The sequence below is a fragment of the Melanotaenia boesemani genome, chromosome 14 (genome assembly GCF_017639745.1).
Source record: "Melanotaenia boesemani isolate fMelBoe1 chromosome 14, fMelBoe1.pri, whole genome shotgun sequence".
Lineage (NCBI taxonomy): Eukaryota > Metazoa > Chordata > Actinopteri > Atheriniformes > Melanotaeniidae > Melanotaenia > Melanotaenia boesemani.
The window spans coordinates 3,427,515-3,444,203 of NC_055695.1; the positions used below are offsets into that span (position 1 = coordinate 3,427,515).

Here is a 16,689-nt window from a genome sequence, read left to right on the forward strand (position 1 = left end):
TGATGCAGTAAATCAGAAAAATGTCTAATTCATCAAATGTCATTGTTGTACCTCACACCGGGCTCAAACGTGGAGAAACTGGACGATGGTGAATCTGTGATAATACTGACGTTGCACCCTTAAACCAGACAGGAATACATCTTCACGTCGCCAACTTACTTCTCCCAGCGGCGCATGTAGCCTAAATAATTAAAATTTTAGTTTTCAGAAGACAGCTGGGTCAAAGACGTAACCACTGGTACGTTAACCGAAAGCAACACACACACCGTCTCACAGATGACGTGCTGCACATTCCTGTGTGTACAACAACAGACCAGAGTAGAACAATTAATCCTTGACAAATAGAACTGAAATGTTTCTGCTTGATCAGAATAATTTCATTGTTAACTTTTACACAATCAAAGCTTCAGTCAGTGAAGCTGGTGGGAGCAACAGACTGAAAGAGAGAAACCAAAACATGCAGACATGGAGTTTCTAAAAACTTTATTTTCTGCATTCGATCAAAAGGACGTCTGTACTTGAGCTCTACAGACACTTTAGGACGCTGAAGTCGCACCCAGTTCCTCTGGGACATCCACACAGCTTCCCGATCCTCGAACCTTTACGCAGCGCACACTGCTCACCTGCATCACACTGACACACACAAAGCAATAAAAGCAGAAACAAACAGGTGAGTTTTGGTTCAGTTGTTAGATGTGTTATAGTAATTTAATACCTAGAGAAACAGGCACTTTTATGATGATTATGTGCGAGTGTGTGTAGTCATGGTGGGACAGCCGTGAAGCTGGATGAGACGTTTGCATGTTTGCATCACTACAACACGGAACATGAACATCATGCTTACAGGTGGAAGCCAGCCAAGCTTTTTCTCTGACGACGGCAGCTGTTTGTTTCGCAGTTTTTCCAGAACTTCCTGCAGAGCTTCGATCTGAGGAGGTCAACAAAGATTTGTCTTTATCAGGATTTTAATGTGTCCATTACAAAGTCTTCGCTGATGACTGTGAGCATCTCTCAACAGGAAAAATGGCAAACATCAGACGCAGTGATTAAAAGCTAAAAACTAGAGATAATAAACATAGAATCATTAATAATCAGTAGCAGCAGCCACGCTTTACATGGCCAACATGAACCAACTCACCAGCTCCTTCTCCTCTTGTGTCTTGATGGCGTCGTACTCCAGCGATCGCTCCTCCACTTGTTCTTCGCAGGTTCCCAAAGCCACCAGCAGCCAGCAGGAGGCGCCAAGGAGCAGCGTCCTGCTGCTAACCATGGTGCTGAATGGCTCGGATCAGGTAGTGACGGAGGCTGGAGAGGCTAAAGGAGGCTGAGCTCCGGATGTCAGGCTGCCCGCTGGATGCTGATGCTCAGCCTGAGCCACCAAGTTTTATACGCTGGCAGCTGTGACGTCACTCAGACAATATTTACTCTGGTGATAAAGGACACAATCAGGAGGCTTCACCTCAGAGGTCAGTGAGGGGAAGAACCTCTGTTCTATTAAACAGGACGTGACAAACAGATTTTCACCTTGTATGAGTTTAAATTGAGACTTTAGCAGATGAAACATTTCCTGTGCAGATGCTGCGACACATCTGAGCAGCACATTTAAGTCTAAACGCAGCTTAGAAAAACCTGTATCTGCATCACTGTGGTGTCATTAATGTTCCAGGTGTTAGTCTTGTCCTGGTTTGATCAGACTACGGATGTGAGGTTTATCATGTCATAAAAGAATAAAGTATAATCTTTTTCTGTTCTTACAATTTACAAATAAGAATGTAGTTATAAAAAAAACTAGTATTAAGTGGGACCATCAGTCTTCCACTACCGTGCTTCGTTCCAAAGATGCTGCTGTGCATTCGTCTCCACTTCGGTCTGTGTACAGGACATCGTTCCAGAAGTCTTGTGGTTTTGTTCAGATGCAGCTTTGCCAACCTAAGCTGTGCTGCCATGTTCTTGTTAGAGAGAAGAGGCTTTCTCCTGCAACCCTTCCAAACAAGGTTCAGGCTTTTTCTAACAGGACTGTCAGAAACTAACATTTAACACGCTGACTGAAGCCTGGGGAGTCTGAGATGTAGCTCCTGGGTAGTTTCTCTGAGCATTTTAGGGTCTGACTTGTTTGGACGTCCACTCCTGGGAAGAATGTTTGTTGTCTGGTGAATAATTCTTCTACACAACGATGGACTCCAGATGGTTTGGAAATCACCTGATAACCCGTTCAGATTGACGGCTGCTTCTCTGAGATCATTGCTGATATCTTTCCTCCCTCCTCGGCACTGCGTTCACATCAGAACTGCCATGACTCCATAACTCCTAACATGGCCACTAGCGGTCATTTTGATCACTACATACAGCTAAAATAATATTAGTTATTTAAAAAATTTAGATAAATTATGATCTGTAATTATTTTAATCTCTTTTTTAATCTCACCTAAAAATTGCTGAGAAAAGCCCTGAATCTGATGTATTTTCATTTAAATTTATTGCATTATTGTGGCAGATCAAAAGATTGATATATAAGAAAATAATTGACTTTATGAAGTCATTTCCTGTTTTTCCCAGACTTGGGCGAATGCATTTACATTCTGCTGTATGTGAGACTCAGTTTCCACCACCACAGGGGAATGTGGCTGTGTTCTTCTGTCAATGTTCAAATAATGAGAAAATAAAAATATCAGGTCCATAGAAAGGCTGTAAGTCAGATTTACCTCTTCTCTTCTCTCAGAAGACATTTAAAATACTTAAAATGTGTATCCAGTGCTGAGGCCACCTGGAACCATGTCTCACTGGCATCAGCTCGCCGTGCTGACAGGTCCCTCTGGAAGGGATTCTTAAACTGTACCACGTAGGCTGGACCATCATCAGTGACGTCCATGACACGGTCCAGATGGCTTCACCACCCCGCAGCTCAGTCACACACCAGAGGTGGACAAGTTTGCTAAATAAACTTAGCTGGATATTTAAAGTGTAACTGATTTCCAGTTTAATTGTTCTTAAAAGTAATTACATAACATTCATTATTGGATCCATGTAACAGCTGTTTGTTAAATTAAAATGGACAGTGTTTATTTGGGCCTACCTGCATGGTTCAAGCAGAACCTCCAGCCTTCGCAGGTCCTCCCACTCGGCTTCGGTTAGCATGACCAGGTGTGGTTGTTCTGTTGGTGCAACGTAGCCTGGACAGCTCAAAGGCTTTCATTTGGTCTAATCCCAATGATATGTTTTATTTTCTGTTCAGACAATAAAAGCTGGATGTTGTAACATACCTGACATGTTTCGGCTTTCGCCTGCAGTCTTCCTCAGAAACACCCGCAGACACGTTGCTGGTGTGTTATCAGCTGTTTTCCAGAGATGTGGTCGTCCCAGTAAACCTGTCGATGGGACGGCCACACCCCTCTAATGCGGTGGTCTCTGGAGAAGGGAACCCCAGGTGCGTGAGAGCAGGTACGCCCCCTTGTCCTGGTTCATGGAGTTGCTAGCCTGCTTCCTGATCTTCTTTGTTTCCCTCCGATCAGACAATCCTTGCGCTGTCCCCGTCCATGATGTGGTTGTTCCTTCTGCAGTGATCCAATATGGCCGATTTTAAATTCTCCTGTTTTGTCTTTTCCGTGTTCTAGTGAGACATCCGGCTGTTCCCTCTCAGTCTTTCCGATGTTCCGTTTTCCTTATGTTGAAGCTCCTTCCTGTCTCCTATGTAGGTTGTGTTGTTTGAAAATAAATGCTTGAAATATCTCACTTTGCATGATATGAGTCTATATAAGATTCCCCTTCCAGTGAAATAAATCAAGTTTTGCGCGATATTCAAATTTTTTGAGTTTTATCTGTATCATAAAAAAACAAGTTTTTAAATCATACAATCAACTTTGAAACTAAAGCCATCACAACTTTGACAATGTTTGTAGATTTTTATTCTTTTTAGAAATGGTAAAACTATTTTTTTAATGGTCAGATAAAATGCTGTCACCTTGTTCTTAAGGTTTTTTTTTCATATTTTTCTGTTTTTGTCATTTAGTTTCTGTGATTCTGTATTTATATCTTTTAATTCCTTTTAAAATGAAGACTTGATGTTCCTGTTGAGTTTTAGGGGAACAGCGAACTGACGGGAAGGGCTGCGACTCTTCGGGGTCTATGCGTGTCACCGTTGTGCATCAACATTACAATAAGAGCAGCAGAAATTATGTTCAGTAACATGAATGAATGACGAGCCTGCAGCATTTCAATCATGTTTATGAAAAATACAAAGCTCAGAGAGAAATCATCCATCTTCCTTTTTAATAACAAAATATTCTCTCCAAACATTTCCATTTAATCTTTTGTGCTTCAGTAATTCTCCAACAACACAGACAGAACCAAACATTTCAAATACAAAAGGATAAACACAAAAACACTCCTGAACCATTAATAGGAACCAAAGTTTTTCCAAGAAGAAAATTCAACTCAAAGTTTCTAAAATATGTCTAAGTGTACAAATATATTGTAAAATGAAAGAAAAGTTCCAGCTCCATCCCTCTGAGTCTAAAGCAAAAGGAGGAAAGAAGAGAAATGTATTATTGTTTAAGGTCTAAACCCTGAATTCCAGAAGATTCTCATGCTGACTCATAATGTTCACCAGAGATAACGAGAGGTTCAAATACAACTCCAGGAAGAAGCTAAATGCTGGAGTTTTATGGAAAGTAAGTTGTTAAACACTCCTGCTGGATAGAAAATTTATTAATATTATTTTTATTAATTTATTTATTATATATTAATTTTATTATTAATTTTAAAATCTGGTGATTTAACCATGTAAATGAAGAATTCTAGTGAAAAATTATATTTCATTGTACAAGAATACAATGAAATTCCATTTGGCAGCTTCTCTTTTAGCAGCTACAAAATCTTTAAAAAAAAACAAAACATTAATATTTATTACTTATATAGCTTTTATTTTTTCAAGTGTGGTAAAAACGTTTTATGTAAACGGTCTGTATAAAACTAGTGCAAAGAACAGGTGGTGCATCTGAGCTGTCTTAATGACCCGTAGCAGTTGTTTCTTTGCAGATGCAGTACAGTTGGCGTAAGTCAGGACTCTATTGTAAAGTACTTATATAACTTATATCCATTCAGCTTGTCACTATCTGTCACATTCACCCCTTCACACACACAAACCCGGACAGGCACATCGGGAGGCAACGTGGTGTTAAATGCTAGCTACACCCGCCCGGCTGAAGTTTTTCAGCAGAAGTGGAGGGAGTTCACAGTCCAGCCCAGGTTCTCAGAGATGTCCGAGAAACTTGAAGTTTGTGAATCGCTCTACTTCTGATTGATGCTCAGGCCTGAGTGCAGTGTGGTCCTCAACTTCTGGAAGTCAGTGATGATGCTTTGGTGTGGAGGTTGAATGTCACTGGACAAGGACGCTAGTGCTCGGGGTTGTATCATACGCAAATTTGATGATTGTGTTGGAGCCATGGGAAACAAAGCAGTCATAAAGACTGGACTCAAAACGCAGCCCTGAGGAACACCAGTATTAAGGACTAGTGTCCCACTGATATGGATCTCTTGAGCGCGATGCAGATATTTGGCAGAAAAAAATTCTGATGACCAATTAATTGGCTGATTTAAAAAAAAAAAAAAAACTTCCATTTTATTTATTTTAAATTTGCATTGTGAATTGTTTTTTTGTATTTGGAACTTTCATGGCTGTACATTTGGTTTTGTCTGTGCTTGAAATAAACTTTTTATGCATCATAGTTACCAGCTGTGCTAATGAATTTATCTTTACATTTAGACCACAGGTGTATGCTGTGTAGAAGCAATATAATGAGTGAAGTTACTCATTATTCTGAAATTCCTTATTAATGTTCTGTATCAAATTTGCCCTGAAAAGTTTCCAGAAACCCAAAATGCTGCAGCGAGGGTTCTGATGACAGCAGGAGAGATATTTTCCAGCTTTAGCCTCTCTTCATTGGCTCCCTGTTAAATCTAGGATAGAATTTAAAATTCTTCTCCTCACATGTAAAGCTCTCCATGACCAGGCTCTGTTGCACATCAAAGATCTCATAGCTCCATACATTCCAACAGAGCACTTCGCTCTCAGACTCTTTCTTGTGGTTCCCAGAGTCTCTAAGAGTACAATGGGAGGCACAGCCTTGGGCTACCAGGCCCCTCTCTTATGGAACCAGCTCTCGGTTTGGGTTCGAGAGACAGACACTATATTTAGGGTCAGAAATAAAACCTTCCTATTTGATAAATCTTATAGTTAGCGGTGGTTAGCCATCCCCTAGTTATGCTGTCATAGGCTTAGACTGGGGTCTTCCTGGATAGAAGTGGGTGTTGGTCTCTCTTTCCCTCCCTGAGCCGGATTCTGCAGGTTTTTCCTTCCTGTTAAAAAGGGAGTTTTTCCTTTCTCTCAGGATCAAAGTCAAGACTCGATGCAATCTGTTGGTTTTCCTTAACTAGTCTTTTATTTATTATGAACTGGTTCGAATTGATCTGCCTGTAAAGTTCCCTGAGATGACACTGTTAGTGGCGCTATACAAATAAAGCTGAATTGAAAACTTCACTGTTAATCTTTATAAAATGTTGTGACAGCAGGAAGCTGTACTCCTTCACCTGTCTAGACTTCAGTCTTTACCCGGGTCCATGTGAACCTCAGCCCTGAATCAAGCTGAATCTTTCTCCTTAAAGTCTCATTCTGGAAAAGATTCTCCACATATCAGCTGGGCTTGGGCTCCTTTTTCACCACCGGTTGTTAAGGCTAACCCCAACAACATCCGGCCACGTTAGACATCCATCAGAGCGGGTATTACAATAACATTAAACCCGACACTGGCGTGTTGTTGTTTCCTTCTTGTGACAATAACGTGAGTAAATCAAATAAAAAATGAAGAAGGGAGATGCTGCTTCCTTTTTTTAGCAGATGGAATTTTAGAAAGTTTAGTTTAGAAAGTTGAACATGTTGGAAAAGGTCCCTGTGACGATTAACTGGAGTAAGCAGTGAAGAAAATGGTTGGATGGAAAAGGTGACAAAAAACTAGATCCCGACACCGTTGCTAGGCAGCAGTTTTTAACCAGAACTACCTTCAAGCAGCTGATGCCCAGAAACAAAACGTTACCCACGATGCAATCATCGTGACCACGATTGGCCGAATGACAGCGTCAAAGTGTTCCATTAAAAGTGTTTTACTGCAGAGACGACAGCGCCCGTTTGTTCTGAAAGAAGAGCTCAACGTCTCTGCTCCATCGTCTCTGTGGTCTAGTGTAGATCTAAACTACAGGATCCCTCAACCACGGGTTCCCCAGGGCCCCGCTCAGCTTCTGATTGGTTATTGACGTGTTTAATTCAGAGCAAAGCTGCGAGCCACTCGTACCATTGGTAGACGAAACATGGTCCACGTTAGCGCACACATCCACTTATTGAACCGTCTTTTTCTTTTTATTTCTCCACAAAAACCTCTGCATGCCAGGGATCCGGCAAGGCCTGAATAAAACGCATTTAAACACAATCCAAAGAAATTTTGATAATTTTCTCTTTGTTTGGGTCATTTTTTGGGGGTTGGCTTCTTTTAGGAACCATAACAGTTCATGTGTGAAAAAGTGACTTTTTTAAATTCAACATTTATTCCAGAAACATGTAAAATACTGAAAAGCTTCAACAAATTACAACACATACAATTTTAAATGTCCTTTGACCCCAAATTGGAGTAAGCAGTTCAGCAAATGGATGGACCTTTTTAAACATAAAAGCATTATAAGAGAGTCCTTTCAAGGGTTTTATGGGACAACATTAGAACAAGCCCTTAAAAAAACATCTAGAAGAGTTTAAGCATCATTTTATAAAAAATTAAATAAACTTAGAATCAAAGCAAAGATCACATCCATTTACTAAACAAGAAACTGGAGTCACGTTCCAGTGTTTGATCATCGCTGCTTCATTTTAATTAATGTTAGTTTTCTGGATCTTTCCTGATGGAGCTCCGTGAAGCCCTACTGAATCCAAATTAATCTTCACTAGGCTCAACTGCAAGTGTGATTTTTATCATCGCTCGGTGTGAATAGAGTTTGTATTTTTGTGTTTACCTGAGCACGAGCCTTCAGCGCGGGCTCTTAACTTCATCTTTGAGGGTCGACTTGTAAAGCTGCTGAGCCTTCAACAGGCGTAAACACACAATCATGAGTACAAACAAACTTCTGAGACTTCTGCAGCTCAGATGAATGAGCTCAACAAGTAAAACATGTAAATACCACCAATTATATTCATGATTTATGATGCATTTACGATTTAATTAAGCATGTTTGGGTTCTGCCTGATGTGAACAAGTCTTTACTGACCATGTAAGTGCCGGTTTGGAAGCCACACATGTACCACTGCATCAACATGTTGGTGATGGTGTTGACGTCAAGAGAGTCACCAGCTTCCTTCCCACACAAGACCCAGGCCGGAGGAGGAGGAGGAGGAGGAGGAGGAGAGGGGAAGGACATGGGGTTCTGAAGAGGAAGACAAACACTGTGAGACACCAGCAGACGCATCAGCAGAGGAAATGATATCAGCAACAACCTTATAAAACATTAACCTCATCTACAGCAGCAAAGGTAATTTCAGCCATACAGGACGGTTCGCCAACTCAACCTGCTTCACAGTGAACATCAGGAAATAGAAAGGTGCTCAAAAACAAGTAGTTAACAAGAGAAAACTAAAGATAAATGTAGAGATGGAATATTTGATCTTAATCTAGAATTAGGCATCCGCATCTGTCCAGACTGATGAAGACCGAGAATTTAACAAAAATGTGTTTTGTGTGTTTATGTTTGGCCATTAAAGCTGCTTCGGACAGTTGTTGATGTTTCTGTAATGAACCTAAAACATAAATGCCTCAAACATCATCTATCAAATCACAGTGAACACCCAGAAAGAGTAAAACTGAAGATTAAATTAGATTAAATTCAGCATCACTGAACAGTTTGTTCAGTCCCTCCTTCTGTAACTGATTTACTAAACAAGCCTGAAGGATCTGGGAAAAAAATTCCCAAACACTGAACACTAAACAGTCTGACGTTATTTATCTGATTTACACCCCAGCTCATCTCTCTACATGATTCCTGTACTGCACACACAGAGTTTCCCCCGATGCCAAACACACACTTCCATCAGGACATTTCAGAAGTTGGACTATTTTCTATCCATTTTTTTTAGTCATTTATAGAAAAACGAGTCCATGACGACGTTTAAAGATGCAACGTGACTTCACAGCTGAGCGTAGTGGTCACATGATGCAGCGAGTGGGTTAGTAAAACAGTGGATGGAGCAGGTTTGAAACCCGGATCAGGTGAAACATGAGAGATCTCGTTCTTTTACACTTTGCTAATTGAAAAATTAATTAAATTTTTCAGCCCTGGTGTTGAATGAAGGCCAGAGAAGTGTTAACCTTCTGGATATTTCCTGATTTTATCACTCAGGATTCATTATATAAAAGAACCAGGCTGTAAACACACGTTACAAACACATCTCTGCATCCCACTAATAAGCAAACAGTCGCTTTGGAGAAAAGCATCTGCTAAAAGACTGTAGAATAGAACAGAATAGAATAGAATAGAATAAATGCTGCTGGAGCTGATAAAAGGCCTCAGGTTTAGTCAGGATATGATAAATATAGTGAGAAGTGGACTAATGCTTCCTGGTCCTGGTCAGTGGTTTTCAAACTTTTCGAGCCACGACTCGAGCTATGTGACAGAATAACTTTGGTTGCCCAGTGTAGGTCTTTCCTACTTCCTGGTTCCTTAACCAATCCTATGCGACTCCCCACGGTTGCCTAACAACAACGCAGCGTTTATGTCGGTGCTCTCCGTGTTGTTCTCTTCGCCTGCAGTTCTGATTTGAAACACTAGGTGTCAATGCCACTTATTTCATCTTTTAAAGGCTGGAGCTGAGCGCACGACGACGACAACCAGTCAGAAAAGATAAATAAAGCAGCTGTATGCAGAACGATTACTAGTCTTAATGCCTAGAAACACAATAAATATATTCACAAAAAAAATCCAATCAAGTTTGTCTGCCACCTAAAATGTCTTTAAATAAATAAGCAAGCCGTCTGATTTACCGCTGAGCCCATCTGAGAAGGAGGAAATGGAGGGAAGAGAGGGAAGCTGTGATTGGCCGGTTTGTCTGCTTCCTCTCCCTGTTGGTTTCCTCTCTTCTTCTCATCTGCTTCTTTCTCCACTTCCCTCTGACTCCCAGGTTTTTCGTTATTCTACAAACAAATGCAACAAAAACTTAAGGAAAAAAAAGGAACTTTAAAATAAAAACTAAACTCGAGGCCAAACTGGTTTTGTTTCTATTTATTGTCCCAACGCGACATAACTCTCACCGCATAAGAAGACTCATAAAAATGAGACCAAAGTAGACGCTACAGGTGGTAGCTTTTATTCTTTCTATGTGCAGTTAGAACCTACTTTCTTGTTATGTTCACATAGACAGGTCGCCATAACAAATTTTGCTGTGCAATAAATTTTCTCAGAAATTATTGCGATAAGCGATAATATTGCGCAAAGTGAAAATGTCATTTTGAGACCATTTCAACTAATATAATAACAATGCCATAATAATGCAAATACACCCTTTCAAAGATCAATAAACTTTCATTTCTAAAGAACATTTTACACTGGAACTAGAAGAAATTTTAAATAAATCAAAAATAATAAATAGAACGGACTCTCAGTCTCATTAACCACGAATGAAAACCAAACGCAACCAAAAACAATAAGTATGATAGATAATAAAGTCTGTTCTGTAAAAAAAAACAGGCCCTGTAAAACAAATGCGGCTCACACAGGTTAGTGCTTCACCACGGTCTAGCACTGCAACATGCTGCTGTCACGTATGACACCAGAGAGATCACGCCACAAACGAGAGCATTTAGTCCAGATACTCCATAGTGAAACCTGCTGTCATACGCAGTCTATAATAAAGTAAGTACCATGCAATTAATTGACTTATTGCGACAGGCCTACACATAGATATCCTAAACTTTCATAAACAGAGGGGCCAAAAGTCTGAGCTCATATAGAATCTGTTTTCATGCAAACCTGCGAAGGATCTTAAAGTTTGAGGCTTTAGAAACAAGTTCTTACTGCTGACAGCTGCTTCTTAAATTTACTACGCTGAATAAAAAACACTTTGCTGACAAACAGTAGATCTAGTAACCCAGTAAGAACACATTACCATTTACAAGCCGAGTCCATGAATCTGAGCGTGACGAGTAAAAATGACAGAAACTCTGTTAAAGTGGCTTCAGGTCTTGGTTAAATATGTTTATAGATTTTTATCTTTTAACCGCCTGAACCAGACAGAACTGCCTCAAACTCACTGTAGAAGAGTTCTGTTGGTCATCTCTCCACCTCCTCTCTCCTCCTCGCTCTCCCTGCTTGTCCTCCCTTCTCCTCCTCTTCCAGTCAGCGTTACTGCTGGTTGGACTGGACTTCCAGTTGCTGCCCTGCAGGACCAATAAACATGTCTATAGATGCTTTTTGGTGTATGCATGTCAACTCCTGTCCCATCTAGATACAGATAAAATAAAGGAAACGTATTAGTTGGGTTTGAGGGTAAATCATAGCACAGAATCTGCTTTACTTCGGGTTTCTAATGACCTCCCACAGCGTTACTCAGGAAGATGTGCTGTTGCTTGTTTTGGATCTGAGTGCTGCAGCTGATTCTGTGGCTCATGCGGTTCTTTTAAATCGTTTGCACCGCCTGGTCAGCATTCAGGGCGCCGCTTTGGAGGGATTGCTTCTTATTTTAGAGACAGATCTGTGTTAAGCTAAATGATAAATTTTCCCCATCTGCCCCTCTAAACTATGGAGTTCCACAAGGCTCAACTTTAGGTCTGATTTTATTCGACCTGTACATGCTCCCGCTTGGTTCTACTTTTAGATGCAACCACATTTGATCTAATTTTTACACTAATGATACGCAACTAAATCTACCTTTAAATCCAGGAAATGATGTTTCAGTCAGGGTAATTACTGCATGCCTTAATAAGGTCAAACGTTGGTCGGCAAACAATTATCTTCATTTAAATGAGGACAAAACGGAGGTTATTATAGGTTCATCTGTTCTGAGTAACAGCCAGTCACCCGTCAGCTCATTCCCACTAACAGGCCAGGAATCTTTTTTACTCTTCTGCAGCATGTGATAAGCAGATGAAATCAGTATTAAAGTCTTACTTCTAACAGTCGCAGAGTAAAGACGACAGGAGTTACGACTGAAGGAGCGGATTTGTGAAACCTGGATCAGCCGCTGTGTAACATGAAAATTACGCTAATTAACAACTTAAATTGTCATTTTGATTTAAAAACGATCAATTGTTCTGACTTTTTGATTATATTAAGGAAATTTATGGCTTTATTTAAAGCAAAACTAAACAAAAAGAATAACTACTGGATGTACTGAACTGCCTGTATTCACTACATCACTATGCATTTATGAAGTGTGATGAGTGGAGGGAACATACAAACCAAACCAGGTTTGTACCTTGAATGGGGCGGCTCTGCTGGGCCCGTGGAGCTCATCGGGGGTCAGTAGGCTGCAGACGTCGTGTTCCTCCTCATTATCGTAGATGTCATAGCGAACACGGCAGCGCTGACCTTTGACCCACAGAACCACAGCAGGATAAACCAGGCCGTCGTCTGAATACACCGCCCGGCAACGAGAACCGGGCTTCCAATCCTCAAACACACAAACCAACCAGAAGACGCATTAAACATCACAAGGACATAAAAGTTGCTTTCTGAACTCTAGATGGGGTTTGGTTTAAATGCAAAGTGTGAAATAATTTGATGTGATCTTAAAAGTTGTTTTTTTTCCCCTGTGGACTTTGTGCATGAACAGTTCAAACAGTCTTAAAAAATATCAGAAATAGAATTTAAGTAACCTCTAAACTGCTTTAACATTAATTTAAATAAATAAATATTAGGAAAAAAGTTGAGAAGCTTCAGGTTGTTTTAACTCAACTCCCACCATTAAGCCGAAGGATCCATTGACCTGAAGCTGTGAGTTCGATGTTTGAGGGAAGCGCTGGGACAGTGCAGGTTCTGACCAGATACCAGGATACGTGCAGAACGACTGACGCTTGTCCTGACGGACATATTTAACATCTCCCTGCAGCGGTGGTGCCATCCTGCTACAACGTCTCAGCCATCATCCCAGGTCTAAAAATAAAATCCAGCCACAACCCTGAATGACCATCGTCCTGTAGCACTCACCTCCATAATAATGAAATGTTTTGATGGTCAAAGGTCACATGACTTCCATCCTACCCCCTTCACCTGACCCACTTCAATTTGTCTGCTGCTCAAACGGTCCACAGAGGCTGCCGCATCCATTGCACTTCACCTGCCACTGGGTCACCTGGAAAACAAGAACCTTCCATACCACGGTCCCACAGCATCTGGATCAAAAACTGGGCCCACTGGGACCAAACATCCACCATAAGAACTGGATCCTGGACTTTTTGACAAACAGGCCTTAGTTTGTAAGGGCATGAAACAACAGCTCAGACACCATCACACTGAACACCAGCTCTTCACAGGGGTGTGTTCTCAGCCCCTGCGCTACACCTTGATGACCCACGACTGTTGTGCCAAGTACAAATGACATCATCCAGTACGCGGTACTGGGTGATGTGTAACTGACCAGGGTGGTGAATTTCATCAAGGACCGCACTCATCCCTGCTCTGGACTGTTTTCTGCCCCCCCCCTCAGGGGGAAGGTAACCACAGTCTGACATGCAGACCTGGAAGGTTCCGGGTCAGTTTTTATCCACCTGCCATCAGACTGCACAGTTTAAACACTCGCTAACAGCAACACATAGCTAGATGAGGCAATACTGGACACGGGCACTTTAATTTTACATTTGCACTATAGTTATATTAATTTCTGTTATATGGAATTTATATTTTTATAACTTACGCTTAGCTTTTTACTTTCTGCTACACGTTTTTATCTACGTTGTTTTTATGGGGTGGTTGCACCGTCATTTCATTCTGCAGTGCATCTCTGGTGTCCCGTCTTTCTTCTTCTTCTGTACTGGTCAGGTGAAACTGTCCCAACCTACCTGCCAGTTAAATGGATCACAGACCTATCGGAACACGGTTTGTTAGTACAAATGCAGATTTTATTTGTTGATTAGCTTTGATGGCTTTTAAGGGGACACAAAAAGTCCTGTATGGGACTGCTGTCTTAGTCCTGGTCCCTCCTGCTCCTGGATTTCAGACTATTAAATTCCACCACACTGGATTTCAATCTTAGTGCAGCCTTCAACTTACAAATATGCTGCTATTTATAGGAACAAAATGCAGCAGCAAAGAAGAGTGCAATCCAATATTACAGTTTAAATTTGAGGCTTTTGTCACAGCAGGATCTTCAGTTATTTTCTAACCACATCAAAACCAGCTACTCCTGCAAGATCAGCCATGAGTCCCACAGCAGCTGAATTCCTTCTGGTTCAAGATTTCCTACTCTGTTTAATGATTTGTGCTCTAGCCAATCTTTTTTATGCTCTTTTTTGTTTTACTGAACTGCAGGTTCTGCTGTTTGCCTGCAGAAAGTCTCTCTTTGTGAAATAAGACCAGTGTGTGATATTAGTCCGGTTTCATATTAAGACCATCTGTAATACCTTTGACTCAGAAGTGGAGATATCATTTGCTGGTGGACAGGCCATTTGTTCATCCTGTTGTTTGTCCCCCAACTCCAGCTTCAGGTTTCCGTCCATCTCCTCAGAGGTCTCAAGTTGTATAAGCTCGATGCCCTGCAAAATTCCTCTTTAGTTACAAATCCCTGTAACCATGGTTCTTCAAAAACTGCACTAGACTTTAGATGAAATGATGCTTCCCATCTGATTCAAGCTAATTACCTAATCACATCAGATGACAAGTTTGGGTCAAAATTATACAAGACTTGGTACGATGGACCAATTTTTACTGGACTTTATTGTTTTTTTATTTTATAGAAATTATTTCTTGGACTAAAAATAAAGAAAAACCTTGTTTCTCTGTACTGATTTTATTTTTTTTTAAGCATTAACAACTTTTATACAAAAGCTGTGTTTAATGCAGAATAATACCCAAACCTGAAACTAACTTCACTGCAATAGTCAGCTTTAAATATTTTGCACACGTTTTTTTAAGGGAGAAGAAACACTAGCCAACTGAAACTGAATTTCTTTGGTTCAGTGTGTAAAGATCTTTTATTTTCCAGCTTAATTTGTGGAGGTTTAACGAACCTGTGACTTTTCTTCCGGCGGGGTTTCACAATTTTTCTCCGGGGACGTTTTTTCCTCAACGGGCATCAGTAGGGAGTCCTCCTGCAGTCCGAAAATAATAAAAATAAATAAAATAAACAAACACCCTAAACATTATCTATGTAAACGGATATTCCCAGTTCAAGATGGCAAAAATTTCTGCTTAATACCAGTAACCTAAGCTGCTTAGTCAGGCTGGTTTAGTTTAAATCAACCGTTTAGCCGGAAGCTAGCTCTTCGGCTAATTCGTTAGCCAATCAGTTACTTGCCTCATGTTTTTCAGTAATTAGTCGGTTCCGCTTGGTTTGCTTTCTTCATAAACACAGATAATAAAAACACAAAATAATAAAGTGATAAACACACACCAGCTCCACGGCTCCATGAAAAGCAGAGTGTTCTTTGATATCCGCCATGGCTGTCTTGAGATGACGGAATTAATATTTTTAGCAGGTAATAGGTTTTTATCAACTCGTCGGTAATCAAGGTAAGTTCACCTGAAGAGGAGCTTCCGGTCAGGCCCTCCGCGTATTTATGCAACAAATTCTGGATATCCTCATTTTAAACAAATAAAGTCACGTATTAATCTTAACGTCTTAATTTATTAAACAATTATATAAAACAGTTGAATTAATCGAATAATAGTTTCAGATACTAAAACATTTCTAATATAATCACATTTAAGACATCTTCTGGACATCTCAGAAGTGTAAATATTTTAAGGCTTTGTTAGGGCACAATGGGTTATTGTGCAGAACTTGACTACAAGCAGTTGGATCCAGTTTTATTTGAACCGTTGGAGCAGGAAAACATCTGTGGCCCCTGAAACTTGGAGTTTGAGATTCCTGAACTAAAGCTCGGATCAGACTTAATCTGTTCTGGTAGTTTGTTCTATCAGGTTCAGGAAAATGACATGTTTAGTTCAAACACTGGATCAGAATCAGAGAGGCTTTTAATGCCAGGTACAGTAAAGGGCATTTACAAAAGGGATTTGTTGTGGTGTCAAGTGCAAAAACAGAAAGATAAATGCAAACAAACAACCAATTTAGAAATATACCAGTGTTTTAAGATGGCGAGTAAACTGGACCCAGATGAACTTAGAACTACTTAGAGCCTTGTACACCAGCAGAAATATTTTAAAATCAATTCTTTGTCACACGAAGCCAGTGTAAAGATGTGAGGACAGGTAGGTAGGTAGCCTTGCTAAGCTAAGCGGGCCTGACTAATCCCTGCAAAAAGTGGGTTGCAGGCAGCATTCCAAGCAGGATGTAATAAAAACGTGAACAACAGTATTTTATAAAACTTATTCTTGGAACATCCATGTATTGATTTGTCCAGGACATGCACTTAAGCTGTGTAACAGACCAGAGTCCTCTGGTGAGACAGAAACATTGAGCCGGATGTCATTTAAGGACATTGCTGACAT

At 40.5% G+C, this 16,689-nt stretch overlaps 2 protein-coding genes across 4 annotated transcripts; both read right to left on the reverse strand.

Moving 5' to 3' along the window:
* Positions 1-525: 525 nt before the first annotated feature.
* Positions 526-1,936, reverse strand: LOC121653252 (cocaine- and amphetamine-regulated transcript protein-like). Its single transcript, XM_042006592.1, has 3 exons — positions 1,139-1,936; positions 845-928; positions 526-633 (listed from the first exon to the last, which is right to left on the reverse strand). Exons 1-3 carry the CDS (start codon positions 1,268-1,270, stop codon positions 526-528), a joined length of 324 nt encoding a protein of 107 aa, XP_041862526.1. The 5' UTR covers positions 1,271-1,936.
* Positions 1,937-4,204: 2,268 nt separating this feature from the next.
* On the reverse strand, positions 4,205-15,776 carry LOC121652551 (survival motor neuron protein-like). 3 transcript variants are annotated; one of them, XM_042005356.1, is made up of 9 exons: positions 15,632-15,776; positions 15,249-15,329; positions 14,643-14,774; positions 12,500-12,694; positions 11,337-11,462; positions 10,071-10,220; positions 8,305-8,460; positions 8,053-8,120; positions 4,205-4,509 (listed from the first exon to the last, which is right to left on the reverse strand). In XM_042005356.1, exons 1-8 carry the CDS (start codon positions 15,677-15,679, stop codon positions 8,067-8,069), a joined length of 942 nt encoding a protein of 313 aa, XP_041861290.1. In that variant the 5' UTR covers positions 15,680-15,776; the 3' UTR covers positions 4,205-4,509; positions 8,053-8,066. The 3 variants fall into 3 exon arrangements, with proteins under 3 accessions (XP_041861290.1, XP_041861291.1, XP_041861292.1); XM_042005357.1 differs by lacking the exon at positions 15,632-15,776 and adding an exon at positions 15,536-15,595; XM_042005358.1 differs by lacking the exon at positions 10,071-10,220.
* Positions 15,777-16,689: the final 913 nt, after the last annotated feature.

Excerpts from the sequence above, each read along its gene's own strand:
- LOC121653252 (XM_042006592.1), bottom strand. The coding sequence starts at position 1,270 with ATGGTTAGCAGCAGGACGCTGCTCCTTGGCGCCTCCTGCTGGCTGCTG. Across the intron at positions 929-1,138 it reads CACAAGAGGAGAAGGAGCTG|ATCGAAGCTCTGCAGGAAGT; the intron begins GTGAGTTGGTTC and ends TGACCTCCTCAG. Across the intron at positions 634-844 it reads AGCTTGGCTGGCTTCCACCT|TGTGATGCAGGTGAGCAGTG; the intron begins GTAAGCATGATG and ends TGTGTGTGTCAG.
- LOC121652551 (XM_042005356.1), bottom strand. The coding sequence starts at position 15,679 with ATGGCGGATATCAAAGAACACTCTGCTTTTCATGGAGCCGTGGAGCTG. Across the intron at positions 14,775-15,248 it reads CGCCGGAAGAAAAGTCACAG|GGCATCGAGCTTATACAACT; the intron begins GTTCGTTAAACC and ends GGAATTTTGCAG. Across the intron at positions 12,695-14,642 it reads TCTCCACTTCTGAGTCAAAG|GATTGGAAGCCCGGTTCTCG; the intron begins GTATTACAGATG and ends TGTGTGTTTGAG.